The 14,642-nt window shown below is 41.4% G+C and overlaps 1 protein-coding gene across 2 annotated transcripts in view; it reads left to right on the forward strand.

Annotated features, from left to right (window-relative positions):
• Positions 1-287: 287 nt before the first annotated feature.
• The window catches only part of FAM204A (family with sequence similarity 204 member A), a 30,400-nt gene continuing 16,045 nt past the window's right edge, over positions 288-14,642 (forward strand). Inside the window, exons 1-5 of one of the 2 annotated variants that reach the window (XM_037495615.2) lie at positions 288-345; positions 5,847-6,088; positions 6,586-6,673; positions 6,801-6,831; positions 7,013-7,112. In XM_037495615.2, the coding sequence (XP_037351512.1) occupies positions 5,855-6,088; positions 6,586-6,673; positions 6,801-6,831; positions 7,013-7,112 (453 nt within the window). In that variant the 5' untranslated portion in view covers positions 288-345; positions 5,847-5,854. Of the gene's footprint in view, positions 346-723; positions 803-5,846; positions 6,089-6,585; positions 6,674-6,800; positions 6,832-7,012; positions 7,113-14,642 lie in introns of those variants that run through there. The other variant, XM_037495616.2, reaches the window with a different exon arrangement.

The following is a 14,642-nucleotide window of genomic DNA, read 5'->3' on the forward strand; positions in this document are numbered from 1 at the left end:
GAGCTGGGGCGGAGAGTCCCGCTTCTTGCGGGATGAACCCACGTCAAGGTGACAGCGGCGCTTTCCTTCCCCGGGACCCCGGGCCCACGGCGGGAATGGAGAGAGAACAAAGCCTTTTAAAATGTCCAGAGGAGAAGGGAAAACGGTGAGAGAAAGGGGCGGGGTTCTGGAAAGAGATGGACCAGCCCCTTGACTCCCCGGCCGGAGCCCAGCCGAGGCGGCCGGTTGCCACGGCGACCCGGAGGCCAGAGCGGCCTCAGCCCATTGGCTGCCCCGCCTGAGCCAATGAGAAGCCGCCGTGTTGCGGAGTCATAAGATGGCGGCCGGGCGGCCGGCTCCAGACCGGTGAGTACGGCTGCTGGGGGCTGCCTTCTGCCCGGCGCCGCTGCGGCGCGACGGGTCTCGGAGGGCCGGGCGCGGGGACGGGGGCGCCGGCGTGGGCGGCCTCGCGGCGCCGCGGGTGGGTCCGCCAAGCCCCCGGCCGGGCCCCCCGGGGCGTCCCGGGACTGTCGGCGGCCTGTGGCGGGGGGGAAGTCCTCGCCCGCCCCCCCCACCTTCCCCTCGCCGGAGCGGCGGAGCGGAGGGTCCCGGCCGGGGAGCGGGCGCCTCTGTGGGTCCGGTGTCCCGGGAGAGCGCTGCGGGCTGGGCGCGTGTCCGCAGGCGGGACGGCCGCCCGACGGGCTTCTGCCGGGCCAGGGGCCGGCGCCCGCCTCTGCCGCCCGGAGCCCGCCGAGGCCCGGGCCGCGCTGCCCCGCAGGGGAGGCTCCTCTCCTGGAGCTGCCCTCGTGCAGTCTGGAACCTGGTAAGTCTCCTCACCGCGGCTTCTGACTTAAAATGAGCCTCGAAATGTTATTGGTTCATTGTCAATCTTTCCACGCAGGGTCTTGGATCCGGGGGTGTTTTCCAGGCCTTGATTAAACAAACAGTCTTTAATTAGAACACACACATACATGCAGAATCCTGCTAAATAATTTATCTGGGTGATCAGATTGGTAACTCCAGGCTGAAACCAGGCTTGGGATTTATTTGTACTTTCTGTACCTTTTTGGGAAAAGGGAACACATTTGTTCCACAAAAGCAAATAGGACATTTGTATTAATGTTGATACGTGCTTAAAAATATTTTTAATTAGGTAACTAACTCCAAGTCATAGAAACTGATTGTGTAAATTGTTGAATACCATCTTCACATTATTCGCTGGTAGTTGATGATAATTATGCAAGTGAGATTACTTTCAAATCAGATAAGGTTCAGATTTCTGTAATTTCTAATTGAATACAAAATGTGGGAAATAAGACAGCTTCATTTGGTGAAAAGGGAATTGAAACTCTGGAATATTAGAGACGGGAGACCTTTATCCATTATACTGTGCAGATTTTATCTTTTAGGTTTCGGTTATAAGCAGTTGCCTAGTCTTCCAGAAAATGTGACATAATTACCCAAACCTTTGAATGTGACTTTGATGAATGCAATTCAGTATAATATCTTACATAGCTTTCTGCGTTTAAAAAGTAAGAAAAAAAATCCTTAATCAATTTTTAACAAGTCTAGAATATAGGCTGGAGTCGTTCTTCAGACCCACTCTCAAATCTTTGTCTCCAAAAATACACATTACCACTTAAAACTCTGCCCTCTAAGAATTTATAATTTGAAGACACGGGATTCTATTTTTGTAGAATAAGCAGATCACAATGCATTAGTCAAGTGAGTTAACTCATTTGTAAAAGGAGGTTAAATAGTAATTACTAGTGGAAGGGCTGACATGAGGATTAATGGTAAATAAGTGCCTGTCACACTGTTTGCCTGATGACCTGTTTTGTTTTCCTTTACTGGTTCCATTTCTTCTGTCATAGCTGAGATTTCCTTACCTTTCTTCAGAGCATCTCTTAGTTGTCCTATCTGAAATGCACAGTCTTACTGAGAACTAGTAATACTGGTTGCTGTGGCTAGGTTGAGGAGAGAAACCTTATCTCCAGTAGATACTGTATTGAAGTATTGGGGTTTAATCAGTATTGTGTCTGACTGGGAGAGAATGGAGTATTACATACAGCAAAGAGCAAGGTGACTCTGGGTGTTTGGGCACATGTAATACTATGATTCATAAAGAAACATTTTAGAACTGCAAGACATCTCAGAGATCATCTGATAGCTTAAGAGCAGAGACCAGACAGATAACAGGGGCTTACTCACAGTTACATGGTTCAGGATTAGAAACTCAGTTTTTGACTTTGAAAACAGTATTTTTCCTACTATTCCAGTGGATCCCTTTTCTGTCACATGTTAGAATGCCTTATATTACAATTTGATATCTTAAAGGATGCTATAGTCTGAAAAATTATGTGTACTAAGTTATATTTATAAAGTTTTCTTTTAAAATGTACATAAAAATTACTATTCAGAGACTTAGGTGAACCAGTACGTGGTGAAGAATAATGCGTCATTGAATTTGTGTCTTCACCTAAAGGTGGCTGATGTTGTTAAAGGAAAAATAAAATATGTTACCCGTTTTGAATATTGAAATTAACTTAGAGAGCTGCAGCATTTGCTTCATAAAACTGTGAAAACCTTAGATTAGGAATTGCTGAACTGTGTCATGTTCTTGATGCTCTGCCATCTGCCCAAGTGTGCTGAGTATTGACTGTGGTTGGTTTTCAAGGGCAAAAGAAAACTCAGCTAGTCAGATTAGGATGATACATAAATATTTTCAGTTTATAGTGAATTGTGTCAGCCAGGGACTAAAGATGTGTTCTGTGGTGTATACACAGAATTTTTCTGTAGAATAATTAGGGAAAGGAATAAATACAGACTCTCAAGGTAGCAGATGTATAGAATGAAGGCGATATTCAAAATCATAGAGAAAAAAGGGATTCTGAATCATTTACATCTTCATTGGGGTTGAAATGAAATGAAGTGAAATTAAATTAAAAATTTGCGTTACAGGCTAAACAAAACTTATGAATTAATACATGGGCTGTAGCTCTGACTATAATCTACACTAAAAAAATACCAAGTTTCTAATTCTGTAATACCATATCTCTTCAGACTGACTGAGTCAGTTTTACATTTAAAGGGTAATTTGGAATGATCTGTAAAATAAAGGAAGACACTGCAAAGGATGGGGTGAGAGACACTTCAGGAAATAGGGCATCATCCTCCAGAGCTGGAGATGTATGAGTGGCACGTGTGTACTATGAATAGCAGGACGGTGCTTTTTGAGCAGGAACCCAAAGCAAGCCACAAAGCAGCCACTGCACGGTGACTGTTGGTGTGGGCAAGTGTGCTCTGCAGGCTCCCAAAGAGAGAGTTCTGTGTAGCACAACCCCGGGAGCTGCCCTTGTGTTTTACTTAGTAACAGTTACAGGAGAATGCCACTTCACTGCAGAGATGCTCAATAATTTTGTTCAGAAACACACCTCTGAATTTTTCCCTATTCATGGATTTCGGGTTAGAGTCTATTCATTTAATTCATTTTTTCTTTTTTCTGTGGGCACACACAAGAATTGATACCAGCTAATTCTACACTGAAGATAATTCCTAATGCTCCATCAGCAAAAGCTAAAAATTTATGAATTTGAGAAAGTCTGGAAGGCGATCCAATATGGGTAACTGCTTGAGGGCTGCTGGGGAAAGTTGGTTTGTCCCAGGCAGTTGAGATTACCCTGCTGGTCCCCAGCGCACAGGCTCATCCTGCAGGGACGCTGCAGCGTCGGTACCGCAGAAGACCCTCTTATAAGCACCTGCCTGTCATGAGCAGCCACAGCTGAAGTCTGGGCTGAGTGCTACTGGGCTGTTGGTGGGCAGAAGCTGGCCACGTGTGCATTTTTGCATGTTCTGTGTACTGCTGTTCCCATTTCTTGAGGAGAGCCTGTCATAGGGTGCCTTGCACAGGGAAGAGAACCAGAGGTTTCAAACATGGAGCCTAAATTTTGCTAAGAAAGCTAATTCTGAAATTTATTACTATCCTTAAGTCCTGAAATGGATAATGAGCCTAACAAGACTATATATATGTATATACCAATGACAGAGTCGTTGGACCTAGCTATCACTCCTTCCCCTGCTGCTCTGAATAGTAGAAAAAATTTTTATAATAGTATAGAATCTATTTTTCAATATTGGCATATTTTTAAGCTGTCCTCTGCATTACCAGAGTATCTCAAGAGATCTCTACTCCAACTTTTAAAATCCTCAGGCCAGGTTTAGGAGTGGATCCAGGCTTCATGGAGCCTGGATCTTATGTAATTTTGAACATAAAAATATAAAAAGGAACAATAGAATACAAATTGTGGATAGAAGATTGGGTACAGTACTTTGGAAGGACCTGGGCATTGAAGCTTAAGTTCCATCATCTTACTGGTAATTTGGTTCTGGTTTTACTGCCCTACTCAGAAAACCAGGCACCAACAATTTTATAGATACTAAATGTCAAACCGTGGAAATCAGGGGAGAAAGGATTTGCATCAGTTGCTAAGTGAATGCACCTGTGACATTAGAAGTGTCAAAACTACTGCCACCAGTAATAGAAATGACAAAGATGCAATACATGGCTAGAGAAGTAATAGTAGGAAAAAGAATTTAGCAGTGTTTTCTTGGCTTATCTCATCTGCTCCTCCAAGTAACCCTGTATGTGGTATGATTAGCCCTGCATTCCAGGTGGAAAAAACTGAGGGTCAGCAATGTTAAGAGTCATTTCCTCATACCCTTGGTTTGTAAAGTCAGGTTTGCAGATGGAGCAGTTAGATGTCAGAGCCCTTCCTCTTAAAAGCCAAGGCAGTATTTTGCTGAGGATGTTTCAGGGCATCCTCAACAGGCAGCTGCTTAGTTGACAGCAGAAAGTAAGCTGCGACCTGGGAGGAGGTCTCAGGAATCTCTTCTGAGTAGTGCAGTCTCCTCAGATGCCTTTGTCTCAAGGAGTGGTGGTGGTTCTCTTACCCGGGTCATCATGGGCAGAAAGCTCAGTGAAAAAGAATCCCATCCTTTCATCTCAGGCTGGCAGTAACCGTTGAGCAGCATAGCAAACATATCTTTTAGACATCTTTTGAACAAACTGGGCTTGGCTCAGTATATTTGCTCATACACCGTGACGTGAAATCAGTAATGAAAACGTACTCAATTCAGCTAATTTTAGCAAACAATGACAATGCCAATTTTTAAAAATCATTTTTATTAAAATTGACAGTAGTTAACTCACAGCTAATGTTAGCATGTTCCTGGACGTGACCATTACTTTCTCACATATGGTGATGTTCTTCAAATAGGCTATACATTTTTTTTTTTTGTTAAATTTTTAGGATTATACTCCACTTAGCATTATTTTGGCAAACAGTATAAACTTAAAACTAGTATTTTTTTTACTACCACTTTCCTCAAGCTACTCACACAATTTAAAAATTTTTTCCTACTCTTTAGTTTGACACATTCAAATATAGGTGAAACATCTGACTTTATTTTCTTCTCTAATTGTTATAGCTTGAAATATAGTAGTACAATCCTTAAATTTCCTGCCATGTATATTGTTAGTTTCTTAACGTTCTTGAGCAATGAATGCTTTCGCTAAGTTTTTATTTTTAAAAATAAATTATCTGCATGTTAGAAAATCAGGGTCCCATTTAAGTCACTCATCTGGAGGACGCTTGTAAAAAGATTGTTTAAACTCTGTAATTGTCTTTTTCTTACATAAGGAAAAATTTTAGTCATTTAATATGGAGGGGTATATCCCATTTTAGATTTGTGCATGGACTGTCCCCCAACCATTGACATGACTGCTAGCATCCCCAGATGTCTTTCAGGGCTCTTGAAATTCCTCCCGTGATGACTTTATGTGTCTGAATTCACCTTTTTCCCTGTAGAAGAAAACATGTGGAGTGGGCTGCTACCTCCTGGCCTAAGTGAACATGATGCTGAGTTGAATTCTGAAGATGAAGCCACACTGGAGAACTCTGGGCTTAACTTAAAGGGAGATCAAGAAGAGGGGCGCATTACAAAAGCAGGCTTCGCAGCGTCCCCTAGAGATGGCCCCAAACCCGAAGCAGAAGCAAATGTGAATGCTTATGAAGAATGTCCTTCTGGAATTCCCTTAAATATGTGGAATGTAGGTTTTCTGATGTGCTCTTATAGTCTGTGCTTGTGAACTTGTGCACGCTTATATATGTGTTCTGGGCAGAGGCGATCGTGACTATTGACTCAGGATGCTTTCATTACTCTTGGGGCAGCCCTCAGCCCATTGGCTGCTCAGCTGCCTGCCTTCATTTTTGTTTTGATTAGTTTTCCATAAAAAGAGGGTGGAAAAACCACTTAGTAGTGTTAACTACTTTGGCTAACTTGGTGTATTGGGAATTTCCTATCTTAATTTTATCTTTTGTTATCGATATATGAGTTACTAAATGTTACTTCCAGATTACCAGATGACCTATTTAGAAATAAATGCAGATAAAAAAATTAGTTGTGAAAGTGTCTTGGAAAAATAGGATCTCCCAGGAATGCACCTACTTTCATTAAGTTGATGTTTTTACATGTATGAGAATTACTACTGACCATGTTTTTTGCTTCAAAATATATTTGCGCCTCTCTCTTTTTACTTTTACCTAGAAATTTCAAGAGTTGCATAAAAGACATTCTGAACAGAAAACCTCAACTTCAAGATCTAAAGGGAGAAAAAGAAAACGCTCCAAAAAAGGTATTTTGTTATTATTCCAATCATTGGTAGTGCTGCTGTTAAATGCTGACTGACTTCACAATTTTTAACAAACATAACTTTGAAGTAATGACAGTCTACTTAGGTATTGATACTGAATTCTTTTCAGGTAGCTTGAAGGATGAAGAAGAATCTCAGAGGTAGGTGGGATTTAAAATCTTTTCCTATTCTGGAGATATTATAGAGCTTGTATAAAGAACTTACAAAGCTCAAACATAAGAACTGTTTTTGTAGTAGAATTGTAATAACCAATTAAGAATAGTAAAAATAAAAATGAGTGCTTTTTGTGTCAAACATAAGTTACCATCTGTTTTCCTGCAGTGCACAGACTTCAAGTGAAACCCAGTGGAAGGAACTTACTCAGTATTTTGGAATTAATGATAGGTTTGATCCCCCTGTTAAAAAGAAAAAAGTTGAGAAGGTAAGATCTTTTCTAATTGTATCTTCCATTAGCTGATAGGAAATGTTTGTGATTAGCCTCACCTAAGGTTTTTCCCCTTATTCATCCATCCTGTGAAAAAGTTAAAATGCCTACTGTACGCCGAACAGTGTGCTAGATAAACAAGTAAATATGTAGTTGGAAATCATGATAAAATTGTTTAGGAAATGAACAGCATGTTGTGAAGAAATTAAAATGGGGGCTCCATTTAGTTTATGGATTGGGGATTGGAAGATGCCATGTCACTAAGACCTAAGGAGGGGAAGGCACCCTCTGTGCAAAGGATGTCCGTGCAGAGACCTTAGCGTGGGGAAGGTCCTAGTGAGGAAGAGTCATCCGGGCGCATTTGTTAAGTGTAAGTGGGTCAGCCTGGAGTCAGTGAGGAGGAGAGAGCCCCTATGTGAGATTGGCAGGCGGTCGAAATTAGGGTTAAGTCATAATGCAGTTGCGTGTCATTTAGGGGCTTAAAGTCAAGGGAGTACCATGATCTAATGTGTGTTTAAAAAGGTTGCCCTGGCTGTTCTGTGGAGAATGGACTGTGGGGTTGGCGAAAGTAGATGAGTTGAGAACAGTGAAGAGACTCTTCTAGGCATGAGTTAGTGGTGGCTTGACTAAGATGGTGCAGCTGGAGAGCGTGGGAACAGAGTAGACTGGGAGAAAGATGCTTAGAAGAAAGTCCAAGCTTGAGATCCACATTTGGGAGTCATCATTAGTAAAGCTTTGAATGAATAACTTACATATTGTCTCCTGGAAATATGGGCTAACTCCGAGCACATGAAAATTGAACGCTGAGCTCTAGGCTAGAAGCACAGGGACTAGTAGTACACTGTAGCACTGCTGTGAACTCTCGCTGTATGTAGAGGCGGTTACCATTTTCTGATTGATCAGTATTTCTTGTGAAAACTTACGACTTTAAGCCCATCACTGGGTGGCACTATATAATCAAGGGCACATGCATTCAGGAACTGACACAACACAATGTGAACTTGTTATTTACAACTTTGCTAAAACATCTTATCATGTGACTGAATCCACTCGAAGTGAGGGTCCTTTTGCTTCATGACCAAAAGCCAGAAATTCAGAAGCCAGATTTGGTTTAACAGACCATTGCTTGATGAGCAACGGAGAAGGACAAACTTGTTTAAAAAAAAAAAAAAGGAACCTTTTTTCACTAGGGAGGACTTCCCTTTTATTTGGGGGAGAGTGATGTCAGGAATTAAGGTGGAGTGTCGATGATAATTCCCAGAAAGTCTCCCTATGCACCCAGTACTCCTGACTTTTTCCCCTCATCCCACTCTAACCCCACATGACACTCAGTTGGGTCCAATTCTGTGGCTGCTGATCTTCCTCACATCCCTGAGAGACAAATATTCTACCTCACAGTTACAAAATCCTTCCTGTTTTGATCTTATTCTTGCGGGGCACCAGGACAGAGGTCATTTGTCTTAGATATATTTTATTCTTGTGTCTGTGCTTTCAATCTTGTCCTTGAACTCTAGGGAATTGAACTTTCTGTCACAACTGATTACTGCTAATGAGCGCTTTTCTTTTTTAACTGTTTGAGCTGGGCAGAAACACTAAATTTCTTACAAAAAAGGTCACTGCTGGAGTTGGAACTACAACCCAAGCTTTATCATGCCGTTCTTAGTTCTCTAGCTCCACTGCCAAAGGGGCGGCAAGTATGTGAAAGTATAATTGTCGTGTTCTTGACCCTTGTGATTCTGGTGGGCTTGTGATTCTGATGTTCTTGACTATAGCAAACGTGCTCAGAAGCACCAGAGAGGAGGGTCATGCTGACAGCCATGACTGCGCCAAGGCGGTCCTAGCTGATTGCTTTATTAGCAGTCCAGCTGCTGATTGTTGTTAGAGGTTAGGACTAGATTGTTCTTAGAGGTAAGGAATGGTTATTCATTCTCCCACAGAAGGAGGGAATTTGGCAACTTTAGATAATAGCATTATATGTGCCTTCTGTGTACCTGGGAGAGATCCAGCATAACTATGTAAATCTGTCATTGTGTTCATTGGGAAAGGTACAGAAAACAAAAGGTATGCAGATTTGGTTTTGTCTCCTCCATTGAAAATAGGTAAGGAGATTAGGTCTTCTGGAACAGGCTCTTACAGGGAGCTTGCAGATAAATAGCAAAAACCTCCTCCATCAAACAACCTTCAGAACCCCTCCCAAGAAATAAGCCTCTTGCAAAGGCCTATTTTGGGGTGGCAGAAGTTTGTTACCCTATAGTCCTGTCTTTGGAACTTCTCAAGAAACTGGATCATTGAGAAGTTGAGTTCTTCAATTATTTATAGAACTAGTCTTTTCAGTCCTGAGAATAGATCAGTCCAGTAAAACAGTTGTGTCCAGTTCTGGAAGCTTCCTGAAAAAGCATCCTCTAACTTTTTCTTGTAAATTATGTGGTCTTTATCTTCAATTATTTATGGTGTTGTAATGTTTTCGTCTTAACTGCGTTGACTTCAGAATGTCTGAGTTGTTTCTTAGTTAAGTTATAGCCATGAAATTGACTTTTTAGCCATTCTCACAGTTTTTCTTGCAATATATTTGTATTCAAATTTTAGCATTACGGTACTTAAGTGGCATTGTACTGTCTTGATACTGGTAGAGTACAGCTATTTAGTCATAGTCTTGAACTTGGAATTTGTGTAGAGTAACTTTAAGAAAGAATGCTAGTTTTCCTTGTGCAGTCTTTTGAGCAACTCGATGTTTAGGAACTGCTCTTTGTTTCAATTGTATATTGAACATATTCTAGAAAAAAATTACAAATCAAACGCCATTTTTAGAATGAGATTTCTGTTTAAGGGAAGACCACTGTAAATGATTTTGTAATCACCCCTGATCTATTTTATAAGTAGGGGTTTTCTTACCAGCAGCTGTTTCTCTGTATGACTGATAAGTGACTGAAGTCATAGCCATCTTCTAAGCGAGGAAACTGACGCTGGCCAGCTTGTATCTGCACAGGATTTTGCTAGCACTTAATATTCTACAATTAATTGTAAGCGTAAAAGGAAAGGAAGGATTTAGTAATGCCATAGTATTTTGTTTTCTCTTGGTGGTTCATAATTGTGTGCCAGCAGGTTTATACTCATCCTTTGGTTTGGGATTGATGTTTTACACGCGCCCCTTCTGTCATGCTAATGTCTCCACTGTGACTCCAACAGAGTAAATAGACATTAAAGACTATCCACATGGGAGGCACCAAGATAAAAGCTAAGAATAAAGTTTAAGTCCAGCAGATAATAGCTACTGCTCAAGAAGTCAAAAGAGGATTGAGAAAATTTGTGATGGCAAGTTGGACAAAGCTAGCGTGGATTTCTAGTCTGTTACTTCATTTTTCTGGAGCGGAGGCTGATCCTTTACCATATCTCAGCACCTTCTTATTCTATAATCATTCACTCAACCCTCAAGAATAGTAAAACAAAACTAACTTCGTAATTCGTGTCATTGTACGATCTTTGTGCTTTCTTTCCCCCTTCTTTGGAACACTGCCAAACTACAACTTGTCAGCCACGGATGTGTATTTACAGCCTGCTGTCACCTGCTTCCCAGCAGTGCAGAGAGGCTTAGATTTTTAAAATGTAATCTTCCTAATATCCAAAAGCTGTTTTAAAGTGTTCCTTGTATTATACACAGCTATAATTGTGTTTCTGGCAGCAGTTCTGGGACTTAATAATAATTCTGTAATCATAACATAAATTATTTGAAATCTATTTGGGAATTTCTTTAGAATAAATTTCATTCCTTAGTATCATAAATGTCTCAAGTGTCCTTTAGTTGAATCAATTTGATTAGTCAGCAGTCATTAGTTTTATTTATACTTAATGGATACTTGCTAGCATGAAAACCAGAGGTATGTTTAACATTTTTTAGATTAATGCAGAATACTATTGATAATTTTTGTAGTTGTTTGTGACTGCTATTGTATAGTGCTATTGTAAACTGCTAGCTATTGTATAGTGTAGCTTTTTTTAAACCTTTTTTTTTTTTTTTAAAGCAGAATGCTTTTTCTAACCAGAATCTTACGTGGACTGCCAATATACAGATCAGATCAAGGGCTGGCACCCTGAGTGGATGGGGAGGAGGGGAGAGGGGTGGAGGGTTGTGGAAGTGGGGCTGGGGAGAATGGGGGCTATAGTGGTACCATGAAGTCCCCCTGGTATCGATTACAAAGCATTCTCTCCTGATCCCGATGTGGTCCCTGTGGGGTGGGAAGGTAGGGCCAGTATTATCCTCATCTAGGTGAAGAAACTGAGACTCAGCATGATTTGTCTAAGGAAACAAACAGAACAGGTGAGAAGTGAAATGAGACTTTAACACAAGTCATTTGGATCTAGGTTTTTCTGAAGAAATAACCCAACTTTGTTTTTACTTACCTGCCTTAAATAATTTAAGTAGGTACAATTTTTTTACAAAAAGGTAACAACACTAATCTTAGTCCCCCTCTTTCTTATGGAGAGATGAATTATTTTCCTAGCTATTAGGTCTAATCATAGTTGTACAACAAGCTTTCGTGGGTCATTGTTTTGTATTAAGCCTCAAACATTGAACATCTTGTCTGAATAAATATTTAGTAGCAAAATTTTTATAGAAATATATTGTGGCGTAGTTTAACTTGAGAGCTTTAACCCATATTAAAAGATACCCTATAAATGCACATGTGGATGACTGGTCCTTGATTTTAAATAGCTAAGACCCATACATTTCTTAGGTATTTATGGAACTGCCTTTCTTGCTATCTGCAGCTAAACTCTTAATTGGAGGTCACTTATAGCCTTGTGGGAACCTGTTAATAGTACTGGCCTTAGATAATTTTCCACCTGTGGCCCAATTGCCATTCCTAAGTTTCTATTGGGATAGATCTCAGTCTCAATTCTGATTCCTGCCAAAGGCATCTTAGAACCACACTGTGGCCCTGAAGAGTGCCAGCCTTGCTTCTGTGCCTGCTGTCACCCCTGTGGTATGAAGGACACACTGAGTAATTGCAGAAAAGGTTATATTGGGGTCTAAGTTAAAACCAATACTCAAATACTGCATCAGGCGACTCCTTACTCAAAGTTGACCTCTCGGGTCTGAGCCCTGTGACTGGGAGGTAGCTATATAGAGCCGCCTTCTCTTCATAATGACATCCTGATATTGGTAAAGCACGATTTGAACAAGGTGTTTATTAAAGTCTAAAAACATATTTAGTTATTTTACATGCATTTCTTTGATTGTCGCCATGAGCTTGCAGAGCATGTGGCGTTATTCTCGTTCTGCAGGTGAAATAACTGAGGTTATGGAGTTCAGGAGCTCACCCAGGGCTGCTTGGGAGCTGGGGTTTGACCCCAGGTCTGTCCTCAGCAGCCAGGCTCTTTCTGAACTGTTACTAATGTGCGGTCCTAGGGTGATGGGAATGTTTCACCTATGGTTATTTTTTATTAATGTGAGCATTTGGAATGTGTTTGGATTATTAATATATCTTCTTATAGAAAGTTTGGCTGTACATAGGGAGCCAGAATTTTTTTGGAGCCAAAAGAATTATTATATTTCACTTAAATTATCCTCTTCCCCTGAAAATGGGAAAAAAAGAAACAGATATAAGATAGTGCAACTTTGTTGAAAATTTATAAAAACAACAAAAAACCCTTTAAAGTAAAAGAGCTAAAAACAAAAGTGGATATTTAAGTAAAATCCTAGGCTTTTATTTCTAGGAGAGAGGTTTGGTTGTCCAGACCAGTCCTCTCACTTCTTTAAGGAAATTATGGCTTATGTCTCTTTTGCCTGGAGCCATGGCTTCTAGTCCAATGCTCTGTGATGTTATGTCAGCTCCTTCAGAGGCTTCTCTGAGTGGTGAGAGAAATGGAAGTTGGTTGATGGTGAAAGATTTGTAGTTTTAGCTGATTTATTTTTATGTAAAAAGTATACAAGTTCATATTGGTTTCTAGAAGAGGGTAATAACAACTTATCAACCATAGCTCCATGGTAGCCAGAGGAAGTTATGTTGGCAAGTTGAGGCAGCCTAAAGACTTGATAGGCAGACCACTCATGGGTGTCGGTGGTAAACATGGATTGGATTCCTTTTTTCCACACTGATCTGCTACTGTCCTAGGTCCTGGAGTAAAGGAATGCAGCACACAGGTGTTATATAATCTCAGAAAGCTTAGACAACTGGACAGGAACAGACAGTTGTATATGGAATAGATAGGACAGGTTCAAGGATGGACGCCATTAGTGACCAGTTTGCTGGGGCGAGGTGGGAGATACTGGGCTGCCCCGGGATTTGTGGGGCAGGGAAATGAAAGTTTGATGTTAGTGTTTTGTGTTCATCTGTCTTAATGGCATTTGAGGAAAGACCTAATATCACTGTGCATTGGACTATTTTATTTCTACTATAAAATAAATAATGCATAAAAAGTTCCAGGTGCAGGTGCTGTTCCTAGCTCTGGAAGCTCAAAACGGAGAAGACGCTCTCCATGGGAGTGTATTCTAGTTAGTGTGAGAGACTGGCATGTAGGTCAGTACAAGAAACTGACTCTTTTTATCCATAGGGATATTATTACCCCAATTTTACTGTTGTGGGGTTCTCTTGGTAGCCTCTTGAAGCAGTGGACATGTCCTAAGTGTTCCCCATGTGGTAGGGTCCCGCCAGCACTGGTGCAGCTGTGGATTACGGCACTGCAGGTTTTAACTCCATCACACAAGGCCAGTGGCCACCTCCTGAGAAGAACTAGGCTAGGCTCAGAGACACACAGTTGTCTCTTTTCAGTGAGCCTAGAACCCCTGAGGGGAGACACAGACAACTCATTGTAGTTGTCAGATGTGCTGAAGGGAAATGTGAGGTGGCAGCAGAGGGGAGCAGTTAGGTATTGGGCATGGGGAGGTGTGGGTGTGTAGGGATGAGGGAACTTGCTTGGATAGAAAAGATAGCATTTGACGTGAGACTTACGGAGATGACTGAGATTTTGTTGGAAACACATCAGAGGCTCAGAGAGCATTAAAGTGGTGAATGTGGCCAGAGATTAGGAAGAAGAGCTGCACAAGGCGCTGCTGAGATGCATTTTGGGAACTTAATGTGAAGAGATTTGGGTCATGTCACAAGGAGTAAAGTGGTAGTGTTTTAAGCTGGTTAATGAGATGGTGTGTGCCTTAGAAAGATAGAAGACCAGTTCAAGATGGTTGTACTACTCTAAACGAGAGGTTTTGAGACCCTGGAGAAGTACAGAAGAGAGAAAGGAGAGATTCTACAGAAATAGAGTTAAAATAAGAGCAAAGGACTGGAGGCATTGAAGATATTGAGGACTCTAGTGGGGTGGCTAAGTGGGTGAAAGAGAAGCAGGCACAAACCGATGAGCTTGCCTTTGGAGAGAAAAAATTTGAAAACTCTACTTGTAAGACTTTAAACATGAAAATCACTAGCGAGCAGCTGGAGGTGGAAATGAAGTCAGATGTTTCACGCACCGAGAGAGTCTGCCCGCCTCCCTTGGGGTGGCATTAGCCTGGAGCACCGACCACTGAGGTGCTGG

Source organism: Talpa occidentalis, unplaced genomic scaffold (genome assembly GCF_014898055.3).
Source record: "Talpa occidentalis isolate TD23 unplaced genomic scaffold, MPIMG_talOcc4v2.1 talOcc4.8, whole genome shotgun sequence".
NCBI lineage: Eukaryota > Metazoa > Chordata > Mammalia > Eulipotyphla > Talpidae > Talpa > Talpa occidentalis.